The sequence below is a fragment of the Cygnus olor genome, chromosome 1 (assembly GCF_009769625.2).
Source record: "Cygnus olor isolate bCygOlo1 chromosome 1, bCygOlo1.pri.v2, whole genome shotgun sequence".
Taxonomy (NCBI): domain Eukaryota; kingdom Metazoa; phylum Chordata; class Aves; order Anseriformes; family Anatidae; genus Cygnus; species Cygnus olor.
The window spans coordinates 147,258,259-147,285,113 of NC_049169.1; the positions used below are offsets into that span (position 1 = coordinate 147,258,259).

At 45.4% G+C, this 26,855-nt stretch overlaps 1 protein-coding gene across 2 annotated transcripts in view; it reads right to left on the reverse strand.

Annotated features, from left to right (window-relative positions):
• Positions 1-1,475: 1,475 nt before the first annotated feature.
• The window catches only part of CARS2 (cysteinyl-tRNA synthetase 2, mitochondrial), a 36,964-nt gene continuing 11,584 nt past the window's right edge, over positions 1,476-26,855 (reverse strand). For both annotated transcript variants that reach the window (XM_040537044.1, XM_040537050.1), the window contains 8 exons: positions 24,164-24,297; positions 19,085-19,152; positions 16,215-16,281; positions 12,234-12,372; positions 10,040-10,163; positions 7,962-8,060; positions 4,513-4,776; positions 1,476-1,635 (listed from right to left, as the gene is read on the reverse strand). In XM_040537044.1, coding sequence (XP_040392978.1) covers positions 1,561-1,635; positions 4,513-4,776; positions 7,962-8,060; positions 10,040-10,163; positions 12,234-12,372; positions 16,215-16,281; positions 19,085-19,152; positions 24,164-24,297 — 970 coding nt within the window. In that variant the 3' untranslated portion in view covers positions 1,476-1,560. The remainder of the gene's footprint in view (positions 1,636-4,512; positions 4,777-7,961; positions 8,061-10,039; positions 10,164-12,233; positions 12,373-16,214; positions 16,282-19,084; positions 19,153-24,163; positions 24,298-26,855) is intronic.

The window sequence follows — 26,855 nt, forward strand, 5'->3', positions numbered from 1 at the left end:
TATCCAAACGGCATTTGTAGGCAAAGGCAATCAAGTAACAGGTATCAGTACAGATTTCAACCTGCCATGTCGGTTTTAAACCTACACGAAAGTTGTAACTTTGTTATTCACTAATGTATGCAAATTGTTACAATTTTTAAGCATTCTGGAAATGTAGCAGTTTCTTTCAGTAGGAAATAAAAACATAGCAAATCAACCTGCTGGAGTTTGGTGTGTTCTGATTGCACTTCCCCCAGAAGCCGAGCTGGGGGAAGTGTCTGCCATTCCTGCTCGTTTGCCACTGGTGTAAGCAATGCAGCCACTAACAAATGTAAAATACCAACAATGTCACAGGAGCGGCTGCCGAAGTGCTAACGACGACTGCCCCTGCCTTCCATGGGAGTGCTAGTGACTAAAAACAGGCTGAGCTTAATAACTTAGTATAAAAGAAAGCCTTTATCCTTTTGAATAGATTATTTATGTGACTTTCAGGTGAAACTCCTCGTATATGAGCCCATGTTCTTATTTATCATCTCACAAAGTGATTTAAACATACAAAAATACACCGGTAGGGAAGTAAAAATACAACCAATAAAATACACATTGCCTGGTGCGTGAGGCAGGCTCCCCTGCATCTCCCTCTGTCCACACCATCCCGGCCATTTTATGAAGCAAGCAGGCAAAAGAGAAGCAGTATTCTGATTTAACCTTCAGTGTTACCTGAGGTATTCTTGCCTGCATGGCTGCTATCACATAACGACCGTTTTCCTTTCAATACTTACCAGGGATGCAAACGGCTGGCTTGCCCTTGGGCCTGACCCTTTGTGCAGTCTTGGGCAAGTATGGTACAGCCCATTTCGTTCACCTCCAAAATATGTGTGTGTTACTTACTTCAGATGGGCTTTAATGAATGTCCGGGTAACGCACTGCACGTACTAATTGCATCCTTCCACTTCTGAGAGCTGGATCCTGAGCCTGCTGTAGTCCCAGCACTAGGGAAAGCTCAGTGCAATCTGTGCAAAAACAAACTGGAACGGTACCAAGCCTTACGGGTGGGTGCCTGCGTGGTAATGAGGGTAAAGATTTCATGGGGCCACGCCAGCACCACTGCTGTAGGAATTACTTCAAGGCTTAACATTATCACCTCCTTCTGTGCCTAAGAAAAATACCATTGTTTAAACTGATGGGCATAAAGCTAAGTGCTTTTACCCTCCCAGACGGACCCAGGTTCTTGCCTCTGGCTGTGCTGTGTTTTAGCTCTTGGCGCCAGCTCAGCAGAACAGCACGCACATGCAGAGCACAGCAGTCGGGGCTGGGGCAGAGCCTGCATTAGAATACAGCCAGGCTCGTGTGGGACAGCAGCACTACCTCGGTACTGAGGAGGATTTTTGGACGCTTGCACACCCTGCATCTCATACGCACCTTCTGCAAGGCCAGTACTTATTTACCTAGTAGTAGTTTCAATGTTTTTGCTGAGATTACATCACTGTTAGACATTTTGTTCCAAAGATTTTATTTGGATACTACTGGTATTTACAACACCGAGCAGCTGCAATCAAAACCAAGTCCAGTGATGAAGGTTCAGCTTTTTTTCTCGGTCTGCTGCTCCACTTGTCCACCTTCCACAATTTCCCAGGTTGAAACAGCACTTCTGTCCTGCAAGAACAAGGAAATGTGTTACTCTCACCAGCCTGGATCACGCAGGGATCCCTGTAGCTGGCTACAGCCTCTTCAGCACGCCCTGTAATGTACCAGATGGATCTCAATGAGCGTGCAGATTTTTTTTTTTTCCTGTCTACTCCAACACAAACATCATGCAGCAAAGCTATTAATCAAGTTAGGAAAAGAGGTGGTGATACCATCTCACAGGAATGCCCTTGTTACCAATGCTCAGCAGTTGTAAAACAAGCCCGGACAATTCTTTGCAGTTAAGAAAAAATAATTAAATCACTACACTACAAGAAAAAAAACATTTTTTTAGTGTTAGGCAGTCACAATCATATTTTCATATTTAAATGGCTGGTCTACATGGAAAACATCTCTTCTATGGTCAGTACACAAGAAACTCTTGCCTAACACCTTTCTCTCTGTGAATTTTAGAAGGATAGGAGCCTGCTGCTGTAAGTATCTGTAGTGCAATGTTATATTTTTGAAAGAATATCATAACCAAACTGATAAATTCTGTTTTGATGTAGTCACTTGACCGCAACTGTTGAAAATGACAAAATTTTTATCTGATTATTAAATGTTTAACAGGCTAAAATGTTAAATGAGCTAACATGAGAGAGACCGGAATACAGCGTAGAATTTTCTTTGTATTAAGGCGAAAACTCTGATGCTTAAATAATTATGTCATTTCACTTCATAATACAAGATATCTTGCATCTAGCGTGCAGTTACGGTGACAAAGTTCTTTTGGGAACAAAGAGCAGAACCGAGGCCATGCCATGAAAGGACAGGGTAAGGCTGGCGGTAGAACTGCTCCGGCGGTAACAAACAGAAATTGTGTATAATATTTCCCTTTATAAAATACGCACACTGCTGTAACTCACATGAGCACGCTGCAGCAACGCAACTCTGGTGTTCTGCTCGAGTTTGTGAGCCAGCCAGAGGAGTTAAAAGACTGCGAGTTGGGTGCTGCCCCACTTAGCCTGCGGGTGGAAACTCTTTAAGTACTGAAACAGAGGGTGCTGGCTCCCTCCTGCAGCATGCAGGAAGAACTAGGGGTCGAAACGCAGCCCGTGCTAGGGAACTGGCTAGAGCCAGCCCAAGGCTGCAGACAGCCTCCATCTGGGGAGTTCCTCCAAAAGGGAACGTCCGAAGCGATCGCAGCAGGGACTAAGTGGCTTTGCCTAGAAGTGGGGACGACTCCTCCCCGAGGGGCCGAGCTGAGCCAGAGGGTGCCGAGAGCCCTGCGTGGCGCAGGGCCACGTCTGCACCGCCTCGTTGGAGGTGACTGGAGAATGATCCTGGGACCTGTGAAGGCGAGAGCAGGGCGAGGTGGCGGCAGACCTTCAGGTACTCGCGCTCATCGGGTGGCAGCGGCAGCAAAAGCAGGAGCTGGGCTTCGGCTGCCTGCCGTGTGCGCTCGTACGCGCACGTGCGCTGGGTCGTCAGCAGCAAACTGCTCCGGGACAAGCAGGAGACTGATTATGCCGACCTTCAGGTTATTAAATGAAAACTAAAATAAATCGGGCTGCATCCCGGCTAAGGCCAATTTCTAGGAGGTTATTAAATATCCGTAAATCCCTTTAAGAATAAAACAAAACAAATCTTCAAAGGGGCTGGCAGGGGGGCCGCAGCTGTTTGGCCAGATAGATCAAACGGGGCCGTTCTTCTCCAAGACTTTGTTTCAGCGCGGCTGTTTGGATTTGCGAGCCTTCCTGACAGATCAGCGAGGCTGAGGATTTAGCTGCGTACAAACAAGGAAGCAGATGTTCCAGCTTCCCACAGGCTTCCTTTGCTTTCACAGCTGTAGCTCGCCACCACCGGGCTCTGGCCCCCAACCCAGCTTGTACCCCTTGCACGTGAAATCCCGAGCGCGCTGCCCACAGCTCTCGCTTGCTTTTATTCGGTGCATCGACAAGTGACAGCTCTCACGCTCAGCGATTAAAGGGGATGTGTGCTGTCACTCCCTAATGTAACTGGGCTTCACGTCCTCCCGTTGGTAAAATGATGCAAGGAGGCTGCGCGAGGCTCAAAACACAAGCGAGGAGCAGCGTGAACTGCAGGGAGGGAGAAGGATGCCGAGCAGAAAGCGGAGCATTATTCTGCACGTAAGGAACAAGATCGAGCTAACGCCGTGAAGCTGAGATGAAAAGGGCAGTGCAGCAGGAGGAACTGGAAGAAGCAGTGCACACTGAAGAAGTAATGCAGCGTCTTGAGACCAGGAGGAAACACTAAGCCAACGAGGGGATCTCTCTTCAGCAGGAGACACACTCAGGGAAATGAAAAAGAGGAACGGTGGCATTAGGAATAGACTAAGAGCAGAAAGCACCGTGGAGAGAGGAGTGCTACAGGAACCAGGCAAAGTACTTACGGCTCAGGAACATTTAGGAATGCACCCGCCAAAGACAACAGAGGCTTTCTTGTGTGGACTTATCTTTTTGGCGGGGAAATGTGAGGAGGTAGAGGGAAGGTATTATTTTCCTAAGTCATCTCAGTTTACTTTCCAGTTCCTCTGCAATCTTCTTAAAATAGCACACATTACTCCTAGCCTTTCTTGTGTGTTAGACTTGGACAATTTAGGGGTTCCTGAACATGAGGGGATTATCAGTGGCAAAATAATACTTCCTTAGTAACTGCAGTAGCTACAGCTTGCACGGAGATGTGAGGCTGAGGGGAGCAGAAGAGAAGGCCAGAAGTACTATGAGGTAAGAGCTCAGCTTCAGCTCAGCTTCTGCCTCCTGCCACTGCAGTTGTGCAGGATGCAGGGTGTAACAATGAGAGCTGCTGCTGGGGCACGAAGGGCAGAAATAAACGCTGCCTTAAAAAGTCACCACCGGTCTCACAAAGCGAGTAGCTGCCTTCTACCTTGATGTGGATTCCAAAGGCAGCAAGGTCTCCACGCAGACTGTCACAAGCCTCCAGGAGAGGTTTTCTCTCCTGCATTAACTTCTGTCTCTTTTCCTTCTGTTCTTGTTTTGGTCCTTTTGATCCCGTGGCACCTTCCTCTATTTGCACGGTGTCTGTTGCTTCTGGCACAGCAAGAGCGTAATTACGGACCTTTGTGCGGAAGCTTACGAGCTCATCCATCACGTTGGAGAGCAGAGCTGAGTTTCCTCCTCCCACAGCAACCTATAAATCAAACGCATTGTTTTAAAAACGTCTGAGAGCGATTTCAAAATCAATCACAATCCAGTTGCGTGCACTAAGGCCTTCCTTGTCACCTCTCAGGGCTGTGCATCTTCCATTACAGCGGTATGATTAAAACATCACACCCCCTACTCGTGCTGGGCAGAAGTTACAGCACAGTCGTGCTTTGAAGTAGCTCAGGGTATTCCTACACAGGACAGCGTCTACCTTGGAGCAGAAGGTACTCATGTGAACGTAACGTGCTGCACAATCCAGCTGTGGAACTCATCAGGAAACCTCCTCGATGCCAGAAGCGTGCATAAATTAAAAAGGGATTAGACAAATTAACGGAAGAAAGGCCTGACAGCAGCTATCAGCCCGACGATGGGAGCCCAGACAGTCCCTCGGCTGGAAACTCCTGAAGAGCAAGAGTGCACACCCAGCCCCTCTTCAAGAAGCACAAGCAAGGAAAATGCAGTATTTTTGCCTTCCATCTCCAGACTACCCTTCCTACAACAAATATCTACAACAGGACAAATCTGCCACAGACGAGAAAACGCGGTCATGGCATTTTATCACCGCGACACAAGAGGGGGAGCAGACACGCAGCAGCGCAACGCAAAGCACGCCAGTGCCGCGGGGTGAGGTAGCTGCCGGTGACACTTGACTGGGAGCAGAAGAGGGGCTGAGTAATTAGAGGCGGAGGGGACCGACTGCATTTAGTCACAGAACAGCGGGATGGGAATGAAAGGGAGTCTTTTCAGGGGTCACTGGCTGAAGCAAACAACTGAAGAGGAGGAGAAGGAGGTGAGGGGGAAGCTATTTAGGGGCCAGAGCTCGAAATGCTCAGTGCTCTCAAGGATTGTAAGAGGCAGCAAATTCCCCAAACTTTCAAAAGATGTAAACGTGCTAAAGAAGCAGCTTATGAGCATGAAGAAGGTAATAAATCTAAATGCCAGGAATGTCCCCTTGTAACCTGGGACAGGAAAAAGAGCAGAGTAAACGCTTAAATGCAGAAGGGAGAGCAACGACGAATGATGAGAGGGGATAGGAACACGCCTCTACAGACACCACCAGCAAAGCTCAAACGAGGCACTTATTTCATGACACAAAGGCAAGATCCTCCAAAAGAAGGGACAGCTTGGGAAATGGGCTCAGTTTACCTCCTAAGTAAAACACTGCATAGACTCTCCTCATCTCCATTTTCTTCTTCCGTAGTACCAACCAATCCAAAGGGCTTATACATGCAGAAACGTGTCCTTGCCTATCCCACAGAAGATGAGCACTTCCCAGGAGAGCTAAAGCCCTTACCTGTGCTCCCCAGCTCTAAAGAGGCACGATGGTTTCCGCTCACCAGCTAGAAGCCCCCAGCAGTAACTGGCAAGGCTGCCTAAGAGAGAAACGTTTACAAGACTTCTACCTGGTTAGGGATGTCTTTCAGAAACGTCAGATGGATTCACCTCTCCTGCCTGTGGTTGTCTAGGCTCCTTCTCCAGCCAGTGGAGAGAGAGAGACAGACAGTTCTTACCCAGACGGTCGCATAAAATAAGACTATTGCGGGAGCACAGGCAGCTACATTAGACTACGCGGCTCGTTAGCTGAGATGAATTGCATCCCGAAAGCAAGACAGATCCACAGGCTATGTGCAAGCACCCAACTGAGGAAGGCCCAAGCACTGCTCCCAGTAGCCCCTACGTTAGTTTGTTAGCACAGCAGCAGCCTTGCCGTAGAGCCCTGTCCCAGACAGCCCAGGCACTGGGATCCTTGGTGGCCAGGGACCGCTCCCAGCGAGGTGCCTACCCATGGCCACCTTGCTAAGGGGCGAGAGGGGTGACCTGCCAGGCTGTGCACTGACCTGTTCTGGCTTGGCCTTGGGGATGGAGAACAATTCCTGGCTCATTTTACTTACTGTAGTAGCCCACAGACTTTTGTGGTGTCTTGAGCAAGAAATCAAGATTTTTATTGATTCGGTTATTTGAGGGCAAAAGGAAAAAGCAGAGAGACAGAGAAGGACCTGCAGTGCTGTTCCTTCCTTCCTGCCTACCTCTCACCAACATCTTCTGCTGACCTTGATACCCCCAGAGAAACTAGCACAGCACACAAAAAAAGAAAAGCATTAAGGCACTTATTTCAGTAAAAATAAATATTCACTTGCATACAGACAGCTCAGAATACGGAGGAATGGCTTCAACATTCAATATACACACAAATATAAGTGTTTAGTCTTCAGTGGGATACTAAACATGGCAAGTGCGTGCATTGTGAGGAATAATGAACAGCTGAACTGCATCCAGCAGCTGTTTCAGAAGAAATTTTGTGGGAAAATCCGCAAAGAAGCAAAGCAATTAAATGCACTGATTACTGTACTGGATGAACAAGGTTATTTGTATTTTCTCATTCTCTTCTTCCCCTCCCCCAAAATAAATTTCTGTAGAAGGGTTTCTCTGAAGAAAGTTTTTAACTTCTTGGTCTTCAGCTCTACACTCAAGAAGTTGCAGGAGGCGAGCACAGCAGAGCTTGCTAGCCTCCAAAACCCTGCATCACTTTAAACTGCTCCCCTTCCATATACTAGGATATCGCCTTCGTATTTATTGTCCTCTTCTCTGTGCAGCACTTTGCATTGGGCTTTTCCTCTCTTTTTTCCCCTCCCTGTTCCTGCCCTTTTTCAAGCACTAGAAGATATGTAAGGTATTTCCAGTGAAGGCCCTCCCCCCACCCCACCTGAAGGCAGAGCAGCCCCTTTCTCCTCACCTTGGCTTTCTGCAGAGGAGCTGAGCCCTGGCTCCTGCTGCGCACAGAAATATTTGTATGGCTATCAAAGTCAGCAACCATCAGAAAACGAGGAAGAGCCAGAGAAAAGACAGATAGAGAACAGTACCAATGTAAAGGCCTCCAGCACTAACTTTTTCTCGTTTTGTTCCTCCAACTTTCGTTTCTACAATGCAATTGCTGCAGAAGTCACACAGGAACACCCAAGGGAAGGAAAAAAGCCCCCATTGTGCTTTACCCTTTTCTGCCTGCTCAGACGCTCTCCTAAAACATCACAGCAGAAACCGCAAGTAATGCGGGAGGGTTTACTAAAACCATAAATAGCTTTGTTACATTTCATGCTTTCAGAAAGCGTTGTACAGAACAGAATGCTAGCGCCGTTACTATGTGCCAGCGCACACAGAAGAGGTGTTTCATACCTGTCTTTCTTCAAAGGACATCCCAAGGGCATTAAAAAAGCCTTCTATATAGGAAATAATGCTTCCATACACAACAGAGCTTCTGGAAGATCCGCCATCCTGTTTAAAAAACACTCAAAAGAGATTGTCCAGTCAATATATATTACAGAGCTCGGCATCTCTCGATAGCCGCGTCCGCGAGGGAGAGCTACCACTAATTAGATAGACCCACCTCTACCAGTAAAACCCGCCCCGACGGCAACTTTTACACGGCTATAAAAGCACCTTCAGCGATTCCCTTTGTGCTGTGAGGGGGAAAAGATGTAAGTAAATGGGGGAGGGGACGAGCTTATTACCAGCACGCGCGGCGAGGCGGGGAGATGCGTGCAACCACGGCGCATTACACGCGCACGGTAAATTGGACCTAAAAATAGCACTGCTGTGCATGGAAGGGCTCTGCGCACGGAAACCAAATAACAGAACAAAATCGCAGCTTCAAGGGCATCCTTAAAATAAATGTCAAAAAAAAAAAAAAAACACACCACCTTTTTGAGTGTCTTATTGATTTAAGCAACATGAAGTCTGCTTTGAGATTGCTTATGGCGTTTTGTCACGCCCTAGTAGCACCAGCAACCAGCACAGCAGTGATGGACTAGTGTTTAAGAACACAGGTATTTTAGTTCTTTCCTCCACATTTATTTCACTAAAAAAAAAATAAAATAAATTCAAAATTAAATGACGGATTGAGAAGAGATTTAAGGGACTAACACTTGCCTAAAAAAAGTATAATGATATAAACAACCAAATTAGCAGCTGGTGTTGGATTTTATCCGGTATCTCCACCAGGGTCTGAGATAAGCCAAAACCTAAAATTTCCAAACTGGAAGGAGCTGAAGTGAACTGTTGAGGAAAGAAACAGGAATGTGCTAACTAAAATAAAAATTATGAGAAGATAAACATAACTCATTCCTCTTTTTAATGTGAATTCACTCAGTTCTTAAGGAGAAAAAGCACCCACATGTTAACCAGGAGGTAAAACATAAAAAGCTGGACTGCACCCAGACGAGCTCCCTCAAGACACCAAGCCACCGGACTCAGCTGACAAAGTTGACAAAATGAATTCAGAGAAAATGAGCAGTGACTAGCAATACGTGTATTTAAGGAGCAGTAATGCTATTACAGATCCCTACTGCAAACTGGCTTGAGTCAGGGTTCAGTGAGTCATTTTGTAACGAAAAGGGGCAGATGGGGCTGAAGAGGGAGTTTAAAATCAGCACCAAAACAAGGCCAGGAGGAGGCAGGATTTTTAAAGCAATGAGCAAATTCTCCCTTAAAATTGGCTATTACTATATACTCGACATCTCTTTCACAGCACAAGGTGGGCATCACGAAAACAGCAATTAAAGAGCACAGCAGCAAGGCTGAGCTGTTCGCCTCGAGCGAGAAAGGGGGGTTGTTGATAAAAGAGAACAAGTCCTCAGACCGTGTTTATTGCTCAGGTCTTGTCCTTTCCAGATGCTTCCTTTGTGTCAGCATCGAGAGACCTTAACGGGGTCTTGACTTGCCAAAAGCCGCTTGAAGATGGGGACTCATGCAGGCATGCTGAGGCCACAGTTACGATCTGCCAACAGCAACAGATCCCTGCTCCTTGAAGCCGGGCTCACCACCATGAGCATTCATGCACCTAGAGCTAACTGTGCCTGCCTGCCAAAACCCCCCCCAGAAGCGACCACCACCCCTTTCCCTACTAAAGCCCACTTCTAGGCACAGATACTAAGCAAAGAAGCGCGGTAAGGCCGTAAAACCAGCATTAAAAATTAGCTGCATGTCACAGAGGCTTCAGGCCTTTCGAAAACCCGAGGTATAAATAATATCGGGCAGCAGCAAAGAGAGATACTTTGGTCACAGCAAGGCATAATACAATAGTCATATATAATTCCTGCGCTACAGCCAGGACAAATGGGGACCATTAAGGTCAACAATTTATGGAGCTTTGTTTCTGCTGGTTTCTCGTGTGAACAATAAACTAATCTGTCTGCATTAAACAGTAGGACAGTGGACAGCTGTCATTTTCTGATCTCTGTATCCTAATGGGTTACCTTAGTAACAGCCTTAAGCTGTCTGTTGCCATGGTGAACGAGGTCCATAATTGCTGCAACAGCCCTGGAAGTGTCAAAGTCATCTGCAAATGCAGCCTTCACGTTTACTTTTGTGTTGGCTAGCCTTCAAGAAGAAAAAAGGTAACGTTTAAGATAAGACAAACAAGATGCCAGCAGTACGCTGAAGCCGTCAGCTAGTCAGGAGGAGTCATCGGGAGGACACTCATTTCCTCCTGAGCTGCTCCGGGAGGGGAGATGCTACGCTGATCAGGAGAGAACACATTTTTCGGTTGCAAAGGGAAAAAACTTGACGCCTGTCAGAACCCAAAGCGCCACATCCATTCAATAAATACATCATTAATCACAGGAACCAACAGCGGAGCAATGCTCGCCTTCATCATTTAAAAACAGATGGAAAGCTGGCTAGATATTAAGCATGTTAGCGGTTTTGCTAAGTCCTATTATTCTAGCAGCCTGCTCTTCACGCTGAGGGCACGTTTCTCTTCCAAAGCCATGTCACACGCGTTGCTCCAGCGCTTAGCAGGAGAGCTGGGTCGGGTCAGGTAGGAGCCCTGTTGGCAGGATCCGGCCCCAATGCAGGCTCTGCTTCCCCATTTCCTAGGATAGCTGAATTCCAGCTCCGTGACCCCGCCACAGGCTGAGATACAGGTCTGGTGGAAAAGCCAAGCCCACTTCACGCAGCCTGCACTTGTCGTCGCAGGAGCACTGCCCAGCGGGGCCGCTTGGCAGGGGAGGGTGAGCTGAGCAGGGGCAATCAACAGCAAGCTGCGAACAACTGCTGGCAGCTTTCTGTTGTACAAAGCTAGATGAACTGAGTATTGACAGCCACTGACACGGGGACGCTGCTCCACAATGAAGCCGCAGGAGCAGAGTTACCTGCGGAGCCTCAAGCTATCGTAGTACCTCTGGGGATCGCCTCAACCCTGTTTTGCCTGTTTCTGAGTGGTTTTGCCTGGAATACCTGCCTCTCTCAGATATCGAATGGCTGCTACACTAAATCCGTTCACCCAAAGCTATTTCCTGTGATTTTTCCCTTCTCCATTCAACATCTATCGCTTTCCAAAAATAAGAACTTTATATTTAGTGATACACAAGATTTGCCCTCTCTTACGTCCTCCACTGACACTCTATTTTGACTTCCTTACGTGCCTCACACCTCTAAGCCTTATCCCTCACCAGCAAGTCCCCTGCTGCCTCCAGCTGAAGGACAGCTTCAGCTGCCCAGTATCACGAGTAGCTAATTCAAACACCCCCCCTCCTTGTGACATGCTCCGGTGCTCCCTATGAGACACAGTGAGACACAGTTGGTACAGCCACGAGCCCTTCAATACGACCGTGCACGCACCACCAAGAAACTGTCTCCCACTTCATCTTCCCCTCTAATCGCACGCCTCAAAGCTGCTTGTACACGTGGTGTTTCCGAGCATTCGCTGCTTCTCCTGCCCTAAACCCAGAGCACCACACTCCTCAGGTTTACACCCAACACCATCCACATCTCCGGATTTGAGCAAGCTGGTCTAGTGGAAGGTGTCTGTGCCCATGGCAGGGGGCTGGAACTAGGTGATCCTTAAGGGTCCCTTTGAACCCAAATCACTCTGTGATTCTGGAAGATGATCTAATTTTTGTGAGGGGCTCCAAAAGAGACTCTCCTCATCACTGTCAGGGTCCCAGCAAACAGAACTTCTTCTTTCCCTATGAAATCTCTCCTGACCAGTTTCTGAGTAACCCTTCTCTCCTTCACACCAGCCTGTAAGCCAGTTTCACTACAACCTCGTGTACCCAAGGTGTACTACTTTCCAGTTGTCTTCTTTCTTCTTCAGTCACTAACACACAGTTCTTCTTATGTCCTGGGTAGCTTTGCAACTTCAGACATAGCTTTTCCTTCTACATCAGTCAGGAGGTGCAAATATGCTTATATTAGGTCAGGCACACTAGATAAATAACATGATTGTACAAATACAATGAACTAAGTATAGCAGACCGTGAGGAAAAACACCTGGCTAAAAAAATAAGAAAAAAAGCTAGCCTCGGTGAGGGTAGCAGGGAAGACAGCTTCCCAGTTCTTCTTTAACAGAACTCAGTACGTTACAAAGTTCAGCCCTCCGAGCCTGTCAGCAATTTGCAAATTATTGCTCACATAATGACAATCTCTAGACACAGGAAGCACACTTACCTTTCCCACAGTATGTCTTCTCTAACGGGGTCACATACCAGCTGTCCTTTCATATAAGCATTTGCATCTCTAATAAACGAGGAGATTGCCTGGAGAAGGTGCTTTGCATCATTCATGGTCTCGTCACTGAATTCTACCGCTAAGAAAAAAAAAAAAAAAAACAACAAGCGTTGTGATATGGAGGATGTTGCTGTCACACACAGGCACGATACTCTGAGCCACAGTCGTTCCGGGAACAAAAGTTTGTTGTTACTTGTCAGAGCAAACTTTTCGTAATTGCACATTTAATAAGCAACTCTGGTTTTCAAGTGCACTAGGTGAATTTGATCAACATAAAAGACAATCATTATATATGACAACATGTAACCTACTGGAAGGGCTTTAGACTGTTCTGAAAATTGTTCGGAAGCTCTCTGAAGCAACACCTACTTGATTTAAAGTTCTTTTTTCGGTATTGAATCTTTCTGCCTGGTTATTAATCTATCGCATTTGGATGGCATGTACTTCTAATCGTCCCCCCAGATTAAAGCTGGGAGAACATACCTTATCTCCCCCTGAATTTTGTTCCTATTTTAATTTACATTTCTAATTTAGGTAGACACATTCTGTCTTTGCAGACCTCCAAAGACGCCTAACCCTCACCAATGACTGAGGAATACAGGCGCTTACTGCTAAGGGACCGTATCACCAGCACCTAAACATCTAGAGGCACCCAGCATTTTGCAGTCTAGGTCTGCACAAGGTAACTTCACCGAGGGCAGAAGCCAGATGTGAGCCCTGATCTCAGGGCCATTAGCATAAATCCCAAAGAAGCCTAGCTGTTTAAACAGACTTTCTGCAGGATTTGTCCCAGTGTAACTGAGGCGTTAGTCTGGACTGTATTTGTCAGGTTTTCCACTTGTGTGTAATTAAAAATCTGCATTCCTGACTTGTCAACATTGGTTTTAAAATTAAGCTTTACTAAGCTTTTAAAAAGACTGATGTAGTGACTTTTAGAAAACCGTGAGATATCGAAGGACATCATTTATATCCACTAAGATTACTCAACTGATTACCCTGGTTACAGGGCCTCCAAGAGGAATACTTGATGAAAGTTTATTCTGATGAAGCTTTGATTAAAGCCATTCTTCTCCACTGATTCAGGGCATTCTTCTAACCCGCCACGTGCTGCAAACGTACCACAGGGCTCACAAACTGCTCGAGCAGCTCTCCATCTACCCCTTCCCTCCTTGCCACGGAAACCATCACTGCTAAATGCAGAGTAACAGAGTGTTTGCTGTTAGCACCGACGATTCGAGACCCGAACGAGGAAAATGCTTCAGTTCATTCAAGTACAGAAAACCTCTGAGCCTGTTCCGGAGACAAGCAGAGGGTTTTTAGGGTAAATGTACCACAGACCACAAAAAGGCCCATTCTGAGCACAAGATCTACATAAACTACAGCACCAAAGGACTCTCTCTGAAATATCCAGGGAAACTGCAGAGTACTGAACGTGCGCTTGATAGCCTCAGAATGAAAAAATCAGTAAGTAGAGCAGAGCGGCTAGGGATCAGCGATTACAGCATCGGCAGTGGCAGCAGCAGACCACGCCGTTCTTCTGTTGCACGTCTTATTTTTCCCTAACACACCGCTCAGCACTTTGTGTGCACAGAAGCAGACACACAGGGGTAAGCTGGAGTCAGAAAGCACAGGTGGCAATGCCACCCAGCCTTTGCAGTCTGATTTCTTTAAGCAGAGGAGCAAACCCCAGCCTGCCACTGCTGCAGTACCCAAGCACAGAGGGAGACGACTAGCATCTGTCATGCCTCATTTCTCAGGCTTTATTTTCAAACCTGTTTCTCTGGTCATGTCTTCTTGGCTGTGTGCTCCTACTGTTAAGTAGCACCGATGTCTAGAGCCTGTGGTGACCTGCCCCCAGCCCCAGGCAACGCAGCCCCTTCTTCACAGAGGAGCTTTATCCTAGTGGACAGCACCTCCACGCTTCCAGATGAGAAGAGCCATCAGACACTGGCCTCGTCTAAGCGTTCCTGAAGGCCTTTAATGGGCTCAATCCGACGAGCACATTAACGCTGCCCAACTCTCCAAGCTTCTATTCCAGCAAGGATAACGTGTTCTCCTTCCAAGGCTGGGATGGCAGGAATCGTCACCAACAGGCTCAGGCTACAGAAAGCTTTTTAGGAACAAACCGAAGGCGCTTGGGATCTCACCTCCTGGAAGCAGGCAGCAAGGAGAAATGCAGTAGTCATCTTTGAACTGAGCTGACGGCACGGGCACGCTCTGACTCACTGCACAGTAAGTGCCTGACTCTGCCCGTTTATCCGGCAAGGGTCCTGCAGTCAGCACCGCATCCTGCCTCATCATGTGGCAGTGCTGCACGCCCTCCAGCAACTCCTATCTGCAGAGCGGCTCGCTGGCATTATATTGATACAACACCACCGCTTCCTTTTAGCGAAGACACCTAGATTTGCACAGGCAGCCCTGTTTTTTATCATGGGGATATATTTAACCTAAAAATAAGGCAAAGAATCACCACGTCCTTCTCAGGTCAGTTCAAAGGCAGCCAGCTCAGGAGCAGTGCAGAGGGGTGTGCAGGCATCCTCAGCTGCAGGACTGTCCATGCCATCCCTCACCCCTGAGGCAACTAAGGCAACCCAGCCACTCACCTTTTGTTTCTAGAACAAACAGAGGTATGACAATGCTGTAGGTGCCAGCCTTTTTACTTCATCCTTTGTTTTAATCACTCCAGGCTCCCACGTGCCCCCAGCTGCAGCCGGAGTGCCACTCAAGTGCGCACAATTTATTTCCTCTGCTGACAGAGGCCCAGAGGAAACAGCCAGGCAGGCTGCTGTCCCCACAGCAGCAGCACCCTGCAGGCAGGGGCTGGTCCTCTTGCAACCCCCCCGCCAGCATTCGCTCCTCCACTCCTACAGTGGTGGAGGCTGGCAGCTACAAACCAGCACGCTCTTATTATCCCACGCTTCCAAGTATTTCAGGAACACGCAGTCTTCCCGATGTCTTTGACTGCCATGGAAAAGCAAGGCTCCACCGAGCAGGCAGCTCCTGCAAGCAGCCAGAGGTATTAATGAGCAAAAAGATTTCCCAGTCCAGTAACTGCCTGTCTGTGAGGATGCACAGCGTGTTACGCATTAGCAAAGCCACAGAGCCGTCACCACGTCAGTTCTCCCAGTCCTACTGCTAGGTGTGCTTTATTTGAGGCATCTGGAGGCCGGCTTAAATAACACAGCAGGTGTTTCAGTGTGCTCCAGCATCTCAGCGCAGTACCAGGAGTGCTGACAAATCATATTATCCAGCAGCAGCCATGGAGCTACCATCCACTTTTGGCAGATACCCATAAACCGGTAACAATGCTATCCGTACAAAAACCTCTTCTGGTTAACAGCAGCACCTGCCTGATGGAAACACTCTGGTGTAGAGAGAGGGAAGCCAGGGAAATTCCCCCGCAGCTTTCCCTGCCAGCAGCTTCTGCCAGCTTACCGCGATCATCAGCTCATCAAGCGTTCGTCCAAGTGAGCTGCACTGCCCTGAATGCTGAGCAACTCCACGGGACAAAAGTAAAATAAAAATAAAAAATTATTAGGAAGCCCTTGTCGTACCCTAGAGGAATAGAAGGCAAAACTCTACCTGCATGTGTCTCTAAAAACAGTTGGTTGTGACTGAAATGTAACTGGCTGCCACAGATGCAAATCAAGAGGTGGAGGTAATTCATTAATCGAAAGCGTAATTAATTCAGAGTTGTAATTAACCTCAGTTTCAGGAAGGTATTTAGACAAACAGTTAAGTGCTGCCCTCGGTAAAGATGCCTTTCTAAATGTCAGCCTAAGAGCAACCCCACAGAGCACAGCAAACCTTCCCACGTAGGGTGGGAGCTGCGAGGCACGGCAGCAGGAACCCGCTCCTCTGCGCCACCAGATCTCCACTCTGGGAGGTGTGTGTGAAAAGCCAGGCGTACCTTTTTCTTACCTGAGCTGTACCTGCTGCGCAGACAAAACATCCTGAATTGATCCGATGAAAATTTCTTCAGAAAATCCTAAACTCCACCCACAAAAAGACAGCTTTAGTATCATACCAGATAATTTCTTTATCCGTTGTTCAATTCTCTTACGCTAGTTTTACAGCATATTTCAGACAAACTGACATTACAAATAACCTTTGATCTTTAAATTAGGATTAAAATTTTAAATTAGAAAACTGGTTTAAAGTCTAAACTAAATAAAATCTAATTCCATACACATATAATGTGTGTATATACATAGAATATACAAATATACATATAATGTCAATCACAAATAGAAAACACTGAAAAATACTTTGTTACGATGATCAAACATACATTGAATAAAGACCTGTGGGGGGAAAAAAATAATTTACTAGACTAAGAGAGGGATACAATCCTACAGGAAAGGACAACTCCTAAGTTTTGTAAAGTTTATGACAAAGAAAAACTTCTCGAAGAAGAAAATGAGTGTACCTTTTCTGGAGGACTAGCTTATGAAGGAAAACATGGGAGTGAACAAAAAGCTTTTTAAAAAAAAATATCACTGGAATTTATCTATGCTAGTTGTGAGACCTCATTAATTTCACCCTACTAATCTAGCTGTAAAAATAATTTACTACCCCGACAAAGAACTATTTAAATGCTTGGAAGGGACACGGATAAAACATTCAATCACTTGACAGCTCTGCTCTCAGCGAGAAGGTTGAACAAGGTGGCAGATTAACTGAACATCACATTCCTGGCTTTTTTTTTTTCTCCAGTTTGCAAATTGGTTATAGTAAGTTTGTAACACTGAAGTACCACTGAAATAGAAAATCGTAAGGTGAAGTCAGTACAAGAAGAAAACCCGAGAAGTGTCATTTGCTTAAAGATGCACATTTCAGAATTTAGCTTCTGCTGCCAGACTAAACCAGCCTGAACACTGAAGGTAGCGAAATGTCAGCAACGTGCAGTCTCTCAAGTGAAAATAGAAATAATTGAGGCAATCAGTGCAAGCTAAATCAAGAAACAGATTGTGAAACTAAATGGTTTTTTTTTTTGGAAGTAAACTTAACTCATAACTTTACGTACTCAGTGTTCCCAGAAGCTTTATGCTAATATACAGAAGGAAAACAACGTCAGTAAAGCAAGGAAATAAATTCTACTGAGGAAAACTTTGAATTTGGGAAGGGGTCATCCAAATTGCAGAAATCAGTTCTGTATTGCATTAAAAACAGAGCACGGAGAAAGAAAGTACCCGTAAATCTTTCAAAGCGGGTTGCTTGGCAGTGCATTATCGCCACGCACTTGATTTTGGAGGTCAGAATTAATAGCCATTATATATGAAAAAAAAAAAAAAAACGCGCACAGAAAAGGGAACAAGGGGGAAGAAAAATAGCGCAGCTGGACTGAGAGCATCCAGCACGGCTGCAGGAAAGGAGAGCCATGCCTCAGTGGCTGCCAGGAATGTGCTCCGCGCTCCTCTGCCACCCGAGACAAAGGAAAAGCCGCCGGCACCATCCGAGACCGTGAATTTTTCAGAGCACAGGCACAGAGCTCCACACAGGGCTTAGCGTCCAGGATGCAAAAGGACCGTATGGGAAGAAATCTGGCTCGCTGGACTGAAAGTTACTTGCCGGAGAGGATTAACACTTACTAGCCATGTCTAATCGCAGACATTAGAAGAAACCCACAAGGAAAGAGAGAAGGCCCTGAATGTTTTGCTGCTGAGCATATCGCTGCTGGCTACAAAGAAATTTCTGTTTGCCTCCTGCACAACACTTTCCTCCGTACAAAGAAGTGTCACTGGAAAAATGCAGGGGAGCATTTCTATACATTTTTTTGTTGCGTGCATTGCATTAATAGCCATTCCTCCACCCTGCCTACAACATCTGCTTGGACTCAGGAAACTGCTGTGAAAACCGTGAGCGATGGATAATTTTCCTAAGGGAAGTGAGGCTTAACTGTACACACACGAGACAAGACCGGGAGAGTTCAGAATAAAGCAGAACTCCTTTTAAAAGGGCTGTAATTAGTCTTCCAAGAGGGCAGAGGGGAACATAAGTGCTGAAGCAGCCTCTCAAGCTTTGTCTAAAGGAAGAAAATTACCCGCTTCGAACAATAGGTGTCAGCCACCGCTGGAGCTGAGATGGTGTTAAGTACAGCGTATCACCACCACGATGACACAAACCCTGCTCTGCGCTACGCCGCAAACTTTGGCTCAACCCCTTTGTGGACCTTCAGGGAGGAATGAAGAGGATCCACAAGTTACTGACTCACTGAACTGCTTCTGGCAAATGGTTCCTTCTCTCTGACACGGTAAAACAGGACGTATTCGTGCAGCTTGGAGGTATTAAAAGACAATGGTCTGTGTACATCAGCAAGAAGCTGACAGTAAAAAAATGAAATAAAATAAAGGAGAAGAAAAGAGACCATTATGATAGTGTAGTTGCAGAATACCTGATAAATTACTGAGAAAATGCTGAGACTATTTCCCTTTTCGCCTAAAGCAGGCCAAGGAAAAATATCCACCCTTGCCTAAGTCCCAAACTCATACATGATGAGTGTACAGAAGAGAACCCATTACTGCGACACAGATTTCTGGTACTAGGCACAAATGCTGCTCCTACAAACACTCTCAGCTCAGTGAGACCCAAGTTATGAACAATCCCTGAGTCACAGCAGGTTTCCTGCGTCCAAGCAGAGAATAACAGGTACACCTGCATTAGAAAAACACTCTGCTTCACTTCTTTCACTGCAGTACAAGCAAATGCTCATGTGTTTTCTCAAAAGAAGGCTGTGAGTAATATTTACGTGTTACATACATACATCTCTTCAGCTCACAAAAATAGATTACCTTAATTGTTATGTAGTTTTTTAATGACTTGGACATTTTTTCTTGACTTCCTTTAATGTGCAAATGCCCTAGAAAAAAAAAAAAAAGAAAGAATTGGGATAAGTTAGCATGCTTCTCAATGGGCAGTGAATGAGAAAAAGCTCTGACACTGGAGTCTCAGGAGGCAGCATACGCTGAGATGGACGTGCGCCAACCATCTCAATGCAACGTGTAAATTATTGTTCAAAAGCTTGGTCACACCATCCTCGACGTGGGCTGGGTGAATTTTAAAACTGAAGAAAACGCTATTCAAAAAAGAACCACCCTAGGAGCAGAGACATAAGGAAAAAAAAATAAGGAAAAAACAAAGTCTCCCTTAACCAACTTGATAATGAATTGATTAAAACAAAACAACAAGCAAGCAAGCATTTTTCAGTCTTCACAGAAAAGTATTTTACCTGTTAAACTAGACTTTCCAGAAATATGTTAAGACTTTTAAAGATCATCCAAATATCCTGCAATACAATGTTAATGAAACCCAAACAATTTTCTGTATGTACTATGTGCTACTAATTTTTTTTTAATCCAAAAGTTTATGGTGTTAATCCAAAATACCTTAAGTGTAAAGTTTTCTGTGCATCCCCTATTCTGAAACTCGATCTACCAAAAGTTTGGAAAGAGTTGGTTGCCAGAATGGATTAGACAGGATAAGGAAGACTCTCAGATCTGAGGATCTGTTTTCTGAAGTTTGATTTTAAGAGATACCATAAAGCAAGTCAAAGCTTTTGGAAGCCAACTGGTAGATTTTGCTGCTCAGAAGTAACTTTCTGAAAAAGCCGTCTGTGTTTCTTCTGAATACTTATGCCAAAAAATCTGACAGGAGCTTAAAGTCACAGAGAAGAGTTGGTGAGGAGTGCTGTATACGGGAAATAAAAGTCATTGGCACTATCTGGGAGTATGCTCGCTCGAAGCGGGGCTAGTGAAGGCAGTGGGGAGAGTCCAAGGTGGCCATCCAGACCTTCTCCCCACATGCTGAGTCCCCCTTCACAGCTCTCAGCTGTGCCACACCAAGCACACGTGGCTGTTAACCACAGCCTCTGTGGTGTGGCATCTCTAGAGCACTCCAGGCAGCAAGGAGTGTGTCTGTGTGGCACCAGGAGTTGCATGCTAATGCTGCTCACGGTGCAGCTTCTTCACACAGGGCATGCCTCCCAGCAGTGTGCGTGCAGGTCCTCCACCAGGACTCATTCCTTTCCTGCTGCCTTGGGGAGCTGATGAGGTAGAAGAAAAATAACAGGGGGATTTAGGTGGTAAGCAAACTCATCAGGCTGCTCAGCTGAACCCTGCTCCTAGCAGGGCTAACTTCGAAGCCAGATCATGCTCAAAATTGCCCAAGTTCTGCTTGAAGAAAGGGATTCATTTGTCTGCTCGCTGATGTGATGTTTACAGAAGCCTACTCCTCACTGTGGTCTGTTGCAAGGTGAATTTACTACCTATCAAAGGTCCCGCATTTCACCAGACTTTGGGAGAGCAAGAAAAAGAAAGGGGGGGGAAGTTACAGCTATGATGCCTAATTTGAGTTAGTTTATTTTAATATGTAATCTCTAAGCAAAAATACAGCTTTCAATAGCTGCATGGACCTTCCATTCATTTACAGGGCCGTGGCACAAGAAAAAGGAAGTAAAGATCTCCATCACACTTAGGAGAGTAAGCAGAGCTTGGCTTCAGGACGAAGTTCTGCCAAGGCAATGCAGAAGATAAAGCTGTATGCTCCTGGACCTTGTCTGCACTAGCCACACCACCACCACTGATAGAAGACATCAATTATTCAGAGCCAGAGGGATGCTGAACACAGAGGCAATAAAATGCTACTCAGCATCATTTCAGAAATGTAGTTAAAAGCCTTAATTGGCTTCTCCTATTAATAGAGTAATCCTGTAAGTTACCAAGCACCCACAACTAACACAGAGTTTTCAGACACTCTGTTAACTGCAGAGCCCAGCGCTTAACCCTACTCAGATGCAGATTTTTAAGCGTGAACTCTCCTTATTCTTTAATACCCCACCAGCAACCTTGCATTCTTCCAGATTCAGCAGGCCAGTGCTACCCGATGCCTCGGGGTGCTCCTCAGGGCGGACACACTACATGCAATTATGGCTCCATTTTCACAGATGGTGAAAGAGGTTTCAATTCTTGCAGGGCAGCCCAGTCTGATGCCGGAATTTTGCATCACTCTGCACAGCGCTGCTCTGCCGCCCTGCCGGGAGCCCTCTCCCTTCTCCAAGGGGACAAAATTCCCACCAACTCTTCTGGAGAGAAAAGCAATCCTCTTGGGCCTGGTGAATGAGAAGCGTCTGGTTTCACCTCCTAGCTCTTTCTGACAGTGGTTCAAGTCAGTGGGGATTCTCCAGGAGAAAGCCACCTCCAGTCCTACCTCCACCACCTGCACGTTTAAGTTTGCACAGCACCCTTTCAAGGGTAGCAAAGAATCGAGAGATGTATGGATCCAGAACCAGCTACAACAAAAATCTACACTTAAATAAAAATCTCATTTTCATGATGTTTAGTCATCATCTATCAGGTGAGGCCGTTTCCACTGCCGTGTAGTTAAATTCAGGGCCCTAAATAAAAACATGCAGACTGCCAGAAACACTGGACGCTTGTAGCTCTAACAACCACAGTAAACGCCCCATACACAAACCTTTGTCAGGGGAAAAGGAATAGGCTGGGTACACTTATTTATTTATTTTGCTTTTGTAAAGCTGCCTGAATACTGACTGATTGAACTGTAGGCAGCCTAATTTCAAGCAATTTGGCCACGTTGTCTTAATAAGGTACAGGTAACACCTGAATTTGAAATAATACTCCTCTTCAAGAGCTTCAGCACTTGGAATGATTTCATTAAAGAAATCACAAAATATAAGGATTTTCATAACTTTGGCTTGGCGCTCTTCCCAGAGCACAAGTAGTCTAAAAATAAAGTCCTTATAAGAAGATTTATCCCCAGTGCAGGGATTTTCTTCCTCTAATGGGGATTGCTTCTCCAATTCTGAGCCTGCTGAAATTCTGAAGTCTGTTACCAGAATAAATTGTTTCTGAAGCTGATTCATTTGCCCTAAATAATTCACGTTATCGTCCTCCAGCAAAATTTTTTGAATTAATGAATGTAATCTGTCAGCTCCTAGAGAACCTCAGCACTCAAACTGCCCTTGGAATCAAGGTATTTTTTTTTTCCTTTTCTTGAGAAAAGGAATCTTGAATCCTCTTTATTTGCTTAGTTTCAAAGAATATTTCCCCTATAGTTTTGACTCCAAGCTAGAGAACTCAGATTAACTGTTGGTTTTTTTTTTTCCTTTTCTTTTTTTTCCCAGAAGGCTCCAGCTGGCAGTAACCAGTGTATTGTCTATCTCATTGGAAGCACAGAGAATTTTCCAGCACTTCAGGAGTAAAGCGTACCCTGGAGGATGCACCAGCCTCTGGACAGTTTCTGTTGACTCGTAACAGCCTCTACATTGAGAACTGAAACTAGAATTCGGTATTAACCCCAAACAGTACAAATACACAAAGGCCTCGGTAATTCCCAGAGTGTACCACAGCTCTACAGCTCTTGCTCAAACAAGCAGCTGATAGCGTTCAACAAGAGATCTTGCACAAAGTATTGCTCAGCAAGAAGAAAGTCAGGTTCAATCTGCAGTCTGTTGCCTTCAGTTCTCTGGAGACCATCCAGAACCACTACAACTACAATAGGAAGAACAAATTTCAGTTTCTACCAGAAGGACGCTGCCAGTCCCATCACATAATGGCATTGTTCACAGCGTTGTACAGCACAATCTTCACTGAAGCATTATTGCGTAAGGCAGCAGTTCTACATAACAGCAATATCATAAAGCTGAAGACCAAGTGAGTAAAAGACACTTTGCTATCTCAAAAGTCAAAAGTCAAGCGCAGGCACCAAGGTCACTTCTAGGGGAAAGAGATGCAGAGGTCTGTGGCATCTATGGGCTACACCAAGACCAAGTCACTCACCCAGCATCAACCTCTTTGGTCACGCCTGAGCAGACTAGACCAAAGTGTCTGACTCAGTCTTCAGCATTAACCTTGCGTCTCTTACTCATCACTCAACATACTGCTGCTGGAGGATTTAAAAAAACAAAACAAACAACAAAAACCCACAAGCTTCTCAGAAGAATTTAAATAGTTACAGGTATGTGAATCATGCATTCAGAGCTTCCAGTCCATTGCAGCAGAACATCTGCTTGTTAGGTTTCTCCCACATTTCAAAACATCCCAGCCCAGATGTTTCTCTACAGAGTCACAACTGTGAGCTTTGTTGGCTCATCGGTTCAGGCATCTTAGCCTTCTCTCCATTCTTATCTTCCAGTAGTATGGAGTCTTTTTGTAAGAGAAGAGCTTTACGCTGTATTTATAATTACAGGCTATTTTACTCAGCATTCTACTGAAAACTTTCTTTTAAGCCCACAAGCAACTGGTGCTGAGAGATGATGGAGAACTGAACTGGTTTATTCCAGTTTCAAAGCTTTAAAAACAGTATGATCAGCTACCTGTCACCTTCACTCACCTACCTTCAGATACTGAGGGTTCTATCTCAAAGACAGCAGGAATTTCTATTTTTAGGAGGACATACAGAAAAGATCAATTATTTTCACCCTCTTCCAGCAGGACTGTCACAGCCAAAGTAAAATTTGAAAAGAAACCATTATCATAACCAATACCCTCACATTTTGCAGAAATCAAGTGAAAGGAGAGATGAGATTCTACAGGAAGAACCCTTCTTTCCACATTTTAATTAGGAATAATTGTACATGGATAACACATACACTGATATTATTTGGAAATATCCCCAGATGATATTTAGTATTTCACTGTAACTGCTTTACAAAGGCATTTGTTCTACAGCTTCAAGATTCACTCATTTATGTTTCTTCTTTTAGTGAGGACAGAACTTGGTCACTGCAGTACAGCATGTTGGTAAGGTTTCCTTCACTTTTCATGCCATACAGTGTCAAACCTTAAAAAAAATAAAAAAACAAAACCCCTGATACTTGTACAGGCCTCTCAGGTGACTGACATTTTACTTACCAGAATGCAAAAAATAATTCCCCCACTGCTCGCACTGATGATACACCTCGCACTGCGCAATTTCATTTTCATGATGAGGAAACGCGAGATCTATTCCCCCAGAATGGATGTCCAGTTGCTTTCCAAACACTGCGCTGTAACAATAATTCCCTGATCAGTAAGTAGAACACTACAAAAGGTTTTTGTAACAGAAATGCAGAAAATAGTAAGATGAAACATCATCAATATAAATACATTATTGAATGATTACAGTTTCAGAGGAGGATTTTACACAGATCTTAATACCAAAATTGCAGCAGGACCTGCGTGGACAGGACCATACCCGCCTGCTATTAATCTTCCTTAGTATGAGCAATTATTTTTCTAATTTAGATTAAAGAACGGCAAGCAGGACATCTTCTCTCCTCGTTCTGCTATGGTATCAGCATCAGACAGCTTCCTTCACCTACAGACAAAACTTCAGTGATGAACATTTCAAATTTGGTGTTCCTATGCTTTATCTTGTACCTTTTCTGTAAGAATTCAGACAATACCATACACAGTTATGATAGAAAATGCTTAGTCCTATCCTGTTATAATGTCAAAAGAAAATGCCTAATTCTGGACCCACGTGAATGAGACTGAAGAACCAAGTCCACTGAAAAGCCAGAAACCAAAGGAGAAACAACACTGCCACGCGTATTATCTCTGAGTGACCTGTTGGAAATGCAGACCTCTCATTCAGTCACAGCCTGAATTACACACATGCATGGGTTAATGACAAGGGAACTTATCTGAGCCCCTTGCCTCTGATTCTCCCGAGCCCACTTCTCTCATCCCAACAGCAATGCCAACTCCATGTGGGTTACCCAAGGGCTTGCATGGCACAGACGTCTCTAAACTACTGGTGGTTGGAAGGAAGGTATTCATGTGACAGTATGACAAACCACTTTCTGGTTAAGCCTCAGGAGTCAAGGCTCCTAAGATGTATCCACTGCTTCATTAAGTCCCTGCTAGGTCATGTTGGGCAAGCTGATAACTTTATTTTGCCCGCCTCTTACATGGACAATACTTACCAGCTCACAGGGAAGTAAATCAATGCTAACTGCACAGAAACTGCAGACGCTCAAGTTGGGGAAGACACCATGTCTATGCAAGTAGGAAATGAAAGACAAGCTACATATGCGTGCACTTTTGAATACACACAGTCTCTCCTTACGTCCCACTAACAAGTTGGTCCTCGTTGGATGCCAAGATTTTTGTCCCTTCTTGGGACACAACACCCTGGCTCACGATGGCGCTGCAGTACTAGTTCACACAACCACAGACTGGCTGAGGCTGGAAGGGACCTCTGGAGGCCATCTGCTCCAGCAAAAGGAACAGCACCCAGCGCAGGCTGCCCAAGACCATGTCCAGGCAGCTTTTGAGGATCTCCAAGGAGGAGACCCCACAACCTCTCTGTGCTACCTGTGCCAGTGCTCCATCACTTGCACAGTGAGAATGTGTTTCCTGATGTTCACAGGGAGCCTCCTGCGTTCTAGTTTGTGCCCACTGCCTCTTGTCCTGGCACTGGGTACCTCTGAAAAGAGCCTGGCTCCATCTTTTTTGCACCTTCCCTTCAGGTATTTGTAGGCATAAATCTCTATAGATTTTTACATTTATAGACCCTCCCAGTTTGGGGCAGAGAAATAGAAGAAAACTAGGAGAAAGAATGGAAGGCAGACTGTCTGTGGCTATTTCCAAAGCTCATGCCCCTCTCCTTCTTCCTGCCTGCTCCAAAACTAGATTTAGTATGGACCTTCAGAGAGATACCCCAGCCTGCCCCTTATCTCTTGCTACCTAAAGAGGAACACTGTCCATCGGCAGTTTCCTCCAACAACACAAATAAGAGCTGAGGAGAGGGAAAAAGACAGATCTGCAAAATGCTCCGGGACAAAAGCTGCAGCCCACCTCACTGTAAGTGAAGCTCCAGATCAGACCTGAGTCACGTCAGATGGTTCCCTTCTCCAGGACTGTACTAGAGACCGATGCCCTTCACCTTCTCTCTCTCTCTCTCTCTCTCTCTCTCTCTCTCTCTCACACACACACACACACTTCAAAGACATTTCGAAATTAGTTCACCTAACTTAAAGAGCTTTGAGATCTTTGGCAAAACAGGCAAGTAGTTATTACTTAAAATGGGTACTTGAGAGCTGACTGTGACAGTACAACACTTCAGGTAACTTACAAAAATAAGCTCCCCATTTCTTACAGTCCCAGATTACTACACTTCTGCTCTCCATGGGTAAACTCCTATTTACATGGCAGGAGTCTCATCACAGTAAAGGTATAGAAAATACATACATACTCTAAATAGCATCACATTAGCAGATAGGCCATTTTGTAACAGGTTGTCCTTTCTTACCTAGTGTGCACTTCTGTCATAGGTTGCACTTCAAATGCAACATGCTTCTGTGCACTTCAGATGCTTTAAGAACTGTTCCACAGCACTGAAACTGTTTAGTGACATAAAATCACCTTTATAAATGCTTTTTGCTAGCAGGTAGTAATGACTAATGACCCTACATGCACCAGCACAGCCTACGAAAGAGAAACCTGAAGCAGTTGTTCCATCTACTTTCAGCTTGGGTTCAAAACTCTCAAGTTACACAAGGTCAGATCTCAATAATTTCTTATTGGCTTTGAAAAAAAGACATGAAACTAATGCAAAACT